At 34.3% G+C, this 7433-nt stretch overlaps 1 protein-coding gene across 1 annotated transcript; it reads right to left on the bottom strand.

Annotated features, from left to right (window-relative positions):
• Positions 1 to 276: 276 nt before the first annotated feature.
• Positions 277 to 6940, bottom strand: LOC109220499 (ALA-interacting subunit 5-like). Its single transcript, XM_019384968.1, has 8 exons — positions 6758 to 6940; positions 5026 to 5084; positions 4855 to 4929; positions 4628 to 4762; positions 4458 to 4528; positions 3707 to 4007; positions 3324 to 3613; positions 277 to 642 (listed from the first exon to the last, which is right to left on the bottom strand). Exons 1-8 carry the CDS (start codon positions 6804 to 6806, stop codon positions 588 to 590), a joined length of 1035 nt encoding a protein of 344 aa, XP_019240513.1. The 5' UTR covers positions 6807 to 6940; the 3' UTR covers positions 277 to 587.
• Between the last annotated feature and the right edge of the window lie 493 nt (positions 6941 to 7433).

The following is a 7433-nucleotide window of genomic DNA, read 5'->3' on the forward strand; positions in this document are numbered from 1 at the left end:
TCCTCGAAAGAATCAAAAAGTTACAAAGACAGGTAACGTCTCCCTAGTGAAGACACTGAGTCCTAAACGATGTCGCTTTTGTCCCCACGTCCGAGTCGTACCCGCTACGTTAGTCGGCGTACACTCACTGGGCGTACCCACTGGCATAGAGATGCTGAGGGTCAAATTTGACCCTATACAAGAGTGTAACTACTGGTCATCTTTTCTAATTAGTAAGTGTTGTTCTGATCACATGTAATAAAACTCAGCCCTCTGTCCTATTTTGATCAGTAAATAAAAACAGCAAAACACAAGTATATACTACATTTCAGCTTATAAGGTACCATTCAGTGGTCTAGAAACCACAATAAATAATCAAAGAATGAATCTGCAAAGCAGGTTTTGATGATTAACAGGATAGGTTTTGTGAAATGGCATTAATACAACTCGAATGCCTGAATCACAAAATGCTGTCGCTGGTAACAGAACTTCAAAGTATCCAATATATCACAGAAATAGTTTATGTTAACAACTAAACCGGCTAAAACTCTTCAGCAGGGAAAATTTAGAGAGAAGAGCATGACGGATGGAATAAATATGTAGGCACCTCAGTTCCCTGTAGGATTCAAGTTCCATGATAGATAGGCTGGATCACCGAAAGGCCTGCATGGTTACAATTCCAGAATAAACATCAATGATATACTTAATGGTGCATGTGCGCATATGTAAATCTAAACAACAACGACGCCTCAATCCCAAGAAAGTTGGGGTCTCACTCCATGTAAATCAATTTTAAATAATGGGAGCGCACAACACACACCGATACATATTAGAACCGTTATCAACTTCAATGTTGCCAACATATTTCATTTACCTCAAAAACAAACAAAAGGCACCATCAACAAACACAAAGCCAAGACTCACATTTTCGAAGAAGCTTTTTGAAAGTTGATTCAAGAACTGCGTCCCAATTGCTAACTCGTTTACAAATTTAAAGGATTCTGAATTCTATCAAATTGAAGTGCTAGCATAAACATGATAGGTAAAAGGTTTTCTTCAGTATAAATGTGTGTTTTGACCGTATATTCTCAAGAGTAGAGTGTTTTTTCGTAACTTATAGTGAGGTTGCATTAAATGGGAAGGATTAGAAAGATCTCATACAAAATCTGCATGGAAGTATGAAAATCAACACTCTTGTATGTCCATAAGACATGTTTGTGCCATGTTAAAGTAGTCCCTAATTATGAGAAAAAGATAATAGTCCAATTCAAACTAAGTCTATAAGCTGAAAATAACAGCTTCCAGTTTTCATTAGGGGCGGGCATCGGTCGGTTCGCTTTTGTAGAAGTTCGGTTCGGTTTTCGATTTGCGATTTTAATAACCAAAACCAAACCAAAGTACTTTCGGTGCGGTTCAGTGCAATTATTTTCGGTTTGATTTTTCGGTTTTAGACTTGTCAAGTTGGACTTCTTTCTTAAGTAATAAATGAGCCTCAGAATTAGACTCTTACAAAGTTTCTCAGGCTCCATGCATGTGCTTAACAAATTGTCCTACTGTAATCTACTTTAACATGAAATTTAATTAGAAAATAATAAAATATGCACTAAGAATATATGATTATTGTACTTGCTAAGAATCTGTAGTAATGAGTATTTTTTTATTGTTGAATTTGCAATTGAATATTTTGTTAGTAATAGCAGTTATGATTTGCACATTAACTGAAAGTAATAGAAGAGATCATCGTGGAACAAATAAGTATCATAATTTATTGAATAATGATCATGGTGGTTATTAATTTTTGGGTAGCGTGACTTTGGGATTGGATGAGTTTCTGAAAAGTGTGGCATTTTGGGGTTTGGGATTCAGCATTCACTGACAATCAATAAAAGATTGGGCCCATATTTAGCATGTTAGACTTAAGAGGGAGAAATTCAAAAATAGCTAGATTTATCACTGGTCGTTGAAAAATAGCCAAGTTCCAAAAGTTATCGAAATTTAGCCACTTTAAATCTGAGCGAAAACACTGTTTAAAATCCGGAAAAATACGCAAGCATAATATGCTGGAACTCCCGCAAATTTTACGGGAATTCCAGCAAGTATAATTGTCCAGTATAATATACTGGAGTTTGGAGCACTGGTGCTCCAGTCTTCCGCAAATTTTACAGGAGTTAGCAAAGTATACCGGTCCAGCATAATATGCTGGAGTTCGTACACAAATGCACCAGAACTCCCGTATATTATACTGGACCGGTCCCTGTTGCAGCAAAATAGTGGCTATTTTTCATTGACTTGATAAACGCTGGCTATTTTTCATTGACCAGTATGAAAACTGGCTATACCATGATATTTTAACGACTTAAGAGTTAAGATGAGCCCAGAGGCTATAAACCCATTGGTGCGTCATACACACTTATTTGAAAAGAGTGGTCAAATACAAAAGCGGTGTGTCATAAATACACATTTGAAAGGTTTAGGTGTTTTAAAATATTCCCGTAATCAACAGGTGTGTAAGAGGGATTTTGGTACAAGTTCAGTTGGTATTTTATTTTATGTATTCTGCCTTTTGTTGGAAGAGAAGTTTTGCACTTCTATAAATTGAGGCTTGCTTCTCACGTTACAAAAAACAACAACAACAACCTCCACAATGTAGTCTTTCGAAGAGTTTTTGTTTAGGGGGGAATTTTTTTCCCAATAGTTTTTATATTATTATATTAGTTTTTATATGTAGGTTAATTGACCAAACCCCATTATAATATCTTATTTTAGTATATTCTTTTGTCATATGATTTATCGTCCATCAAACTTTGTATTGTTAGCTTCCGCACGCACCATGTTATTTCGATCCCAACATATGGAAGGAATTTAACTACTAGCTTGAAATGTATCAACTGCAGAAGGAACTTCTATATTCATATGTTCTTTGACTCGATTGTCACTGCTAATTTCAGCTTTTCTTAAAAGGAGAGAAACAAAAACACACAGCAGGACTTGGGAGAAGCGGAAAAGCAAGATCATAAGATATTGTTTACTTAAAGTTCTTAACTTAAATGCAATAAAATTAACATTACCCCAGATCTCATCTGAAATATATCAAGTGTGCACCTGTGTGCAATATGTGATTATTAAGACACGATGAAAATGAGATTTATAGACTTTAGATTTTAGCCCTTCCGAAGCTCAGGTGGATTCTTATTTGCAACATAAAGTGTTTTTGATCTTTTATAGTGCTTCAACAATTCAGAAATCATAAGCACATTAACCAGCAAAGCTATGATATGATGCATTACAGATACGTATAAATATATATTTGGATTCAGGAATCGAAAATAGAAGACATTTCGTACCTTGGTTTAATGACATACATAAGTATGAAAGTTATTGCCACGAATAAGCAAATTCCACCAACGGCCAGATATGCAATGCCTAGGAAATTATTCCTTCCACCAATCCATGTTGTGGTTGAAAGAACCAGCGACTTTTTACCCCCAAAAGTATATGTGTTATAATGGTTTTGTATTACTACAGTAATCTTCTCATTAGCTTCAAGATCATACTCCACCTTCCCGTATAACTTCCTGAATAACGGCAATGCTGCAGTTCGCATCCAAATTTGAAGATCCTCTTGCTCACTCAACTGCATGTAAAATCCCCAAAATGATTAAGATAAAGATGAAATGCGCAAAAAAGGAAAAATTAACACTAAGGTGAAAAGTGAGTATTCACTAACAGGTATGCTCTCATTAAGTTTTCCACCCCCAATTAAAGCTCCATTCTGGAAATTCTTAGGGTAAACATTTGACCCAAATTTGTGTTTTCTATCACTTGGCCATGAAATGTTCTTCCTATTGATTGGTAAAGGTATGCCCTTAATTGAAAAACCATATGTATCATTGAACAAACTCCAAGCAATAAGTCCACACGGGATCACAGGCTCATTTCCATTCATGTCTTCAGGAGCACAAGTCTTTTTCAAATCATCCTTGTAATTTGGGTCGCGCAACTGCTCGTCATTTCTGCTTTTTACATAACTGTGAAAAAAACATATGAAGTTGTCAATACCATTTAAGCGTATATCACCTACTGGAAAAATGAAGTGATGCTCCTTCAAGTATGTCCACTTCGATACGAGGAGTCTATCTGTAATAAAGATCTCAAACAAAAAATAACATAATACTATAGAGTAAAAAGGGAAAAACAGGCAACTTGCACAATGTCTTTCAAAGTTAGGCTCGGTCTCATTTATTTGATTATTGTGAGATAAGAAAAAAAAATTGTAAAAAAAAATATGCTTCCCCAACTTGCTTGGGAATGAGGCGTAGTTGTTATTGTTTTAAAAGAATATACTTCAATTGCATTAGAAGAGTTATTTATTTCAGGTACAGCCACAAACTGTTTTAATTGATTTTAAAACATGGATTCATTTTAATACCCATAACATATACAGCTTTAACTTATATCGAACAAAATCTTGGACATACCGGCGATGATTCTGATAAAAGTTATCAAGCTGGTAATAAACATAGATAGGATGCTTCATTTTCTTAGGAACCTAAAAACATTCAGCAAACGAATTGTTAAGGACGAGGACAATATAATGTCAGAATTTGGAAACAGAGAAAAACCAACATATTTGGAATAGAGGACTAACTATCAAGTTTCTGATGCAAGTCTTGTTTGACTTATCATTTTGGATATGTGTAACCCTATCATGATATGCAAGTGCCGGTTTTGAATAATTTGTAGGGATGCAATCCTCATCATAACGGTCTACAATTTCCACCACCTGCATAAAAATGATATATATTATATGCCAAATACCATTTGACTGTGAGAAACAAACTCGAGAAAACCATAAAGAGATGGATATTCGAGTACTTTTTCTGATGCAGACAATGAGGCAAGTCCTATAGGAATGAAGACGATGCCAAGGAAGATAAATGCTGTGACAACCTGAATGCAGAAAGTGATAAGTATAATCAACAAGACATTTCTAAAGCACAGATTTAATCAACAAGAAGTTATGTTAACCATTATGTGAATGCATACCCATTGTGGAGTTAAAATTGGCTTGCAAGCAGGAAGCTCTTGCTGAGTAAACCTTGAATCTATACCACAAAAAAATGCGTCTAAATTTGGTTAGTTTCTGTAAATTAAACTGAAAATATATAAAACACTGAAAACTAAGTCATTATGCTGGCATATACAGATATTAAATCACTCAAGTTGCAAAAAGGAGTATAAAAGCCATGATTGGCTTATAGTTAGGTTCCGGAAGGATTGTAAGTATCATCATGGCTATGCATCGTCAGAGAGGCAATGAACCAGTTATTTATAACACAGAATAAACATTCTCAATATCTAAGCCAGATCATAATCCCATTATTTAACCATCTGTAAGATGAAAGACCAGTAATCCAAATAATGCAAGGGGGGTATGTGGCTATTAAGCAATGAACATAACACAATGTTAGTCAAAATGCACCTCACATTTTAGTTATGAAAACTTCGAAGTTGGACCAAATTCCTGGTGATCACATTTCACTTTTAAACATTGTCGACAATTAAATAGAAACTGCACTCTCAGCAAAGGCAGAGCTAGAATTTGAAGTTTATAGGTTCTAAAATTGTCGCCAAACCCATAGCTCAAGATATAGTTATTTGGTTTGCAATTAGATAAATATTTAGTAAATACAAATGCAAGGGTTAAGCAAAAGTTATTGGGTTCATCCGAACCCGTAAAATACACTCCCTCCGCCCCTGACTCTCAGCAAGCTACAAAGTGGAAATTTTGAAATACAATGATGTGATTTCAGAAACTATTGATTCTGCCAAGCTTTACATATTACTTTCTACTTCTTGCCAAAAGAACCCCAGAAAAGTTACATCCAATGCAGATCTTCCAATGATGAAAAATCCCCTTTTACACAGTGAAAACTCAATCTAGACAGACTTGTTTTCATCTTATGCATATTTAGAAAGTCAATGAATAGCCTCCCCAAGTCAAAAACTTCAACATTTAAAGGGCAAACAGAAATAGAGTTTAGGTTTTATGCACTGACTGTGTATAACAAATATACACAATCAGGTCATTTAAAAGCTAATTGCACGACTCTTTATTATAAGTATTGATTGGTAATTTAGAAGAAATGGTAAGTACTCTAAATTTTACAGAAAGTTTAAATCATACAGATAACACAAAAGTTATTTATACCACTAGTATACATAACTTAAATCCCTAGCAGCGTACTTAATTATTTTTGCAGTGCATTAATATCCTGCTGTTACAATTATTTCCAAAGTTAGTTAACCAAACAGGCTTCATTAAGAACAACTAATAAAACAACCTAAATACCCCATATATCATCGCTACATCTCAGCTATTCAGGGAGTAGATTGAATTTTCGCTACTTCTGGAATATGCTTAAACTATAAAAATATATATATATATATATATATATATATATATATATATATATATATATATATATATATATATATATATATAAAAGAAGAAACAAAGGAGAATACTTTTTTCCTTTCCTTGTTTTCTACCAACAAAAATTGTTACATAAGAAATGAATCTAGAAATTTTGCGAATAATCGAATCAATTATGATAAATTTAACCTATAAATTCATGCATGTTTTTTGTTTTTAGAAAAATAAATAAATAACCGACCGTTCAAAACATGCAGAGGTTCAGAAAAAACATCATAAGACGAAATCGAAAAGGGAAAAATTGAAAGAAAAGAAGAGAGAATTGAAGAAAGGAAGTATTACAGTCAGGTTTCCTGGATTTCTTTGAAGAAGATGAGGTTCCTTCGCCCATTGTTACGTCAAATCTATAAAGAATTAGAAAGGAATTATTATTACTCTAAAATTGTGAATATTTTTGAGGAAGGAGAAAAAATAGGGGGAAATGGGATCAGAATTTTCCTTTCTTCCCCCTTTATTTTCTGTTTGAGAAGGGAATGGCATTAAGGTGGTTGCATGGCAAAAACTGCTACGTGATGGAACTACCGAAAGTCACTGCCTTCCATCGCCCAACTCCCACGTACACCACACTACACCTAAAATATGGAAAATATTTATCAAGTATACATAAATTAACTTTAGTAGGTAAAATATTAATGTAATAATATATGGTTAAGTGATAAATATATGTATGCGAGGCATTTTATATCTATGTTTAATATAAATATAGGAATGCAGATAAATTTTCATTCAAAAAATATTATACTCATCCCTATGAATAAAGAAGGGTGTATACGGTCAAAATCGAGCTTGCCTAATTCTGTATGACTAACCGAATTCAGGGTTGCAGATTAAGGCACGGCCTCAATTATATCGGACCATGGTACGGAGATGGATTCGTAAGCTCGTGGATCAATGGCCGATCAAGATCGAGAACAGCCGTGATCGAGACCGAAGCGAGAATGAGATCGAGCGAGATCGA

Source organism: Nicotiana attenuata, unplaced genomic scaffold (genome assembly GCF_001879085.1).
Source record: "Nicotiana attenuata strain UT unplaced genomic scaffold, NIATTr2, whole genome shotgun sequence".
NCBI lineage: Eukaryota > Viridiplantae > Streptophyta > Magnoliopsida > Solanales > Solanaceae > Nicotiana > Nicotiana attenuata.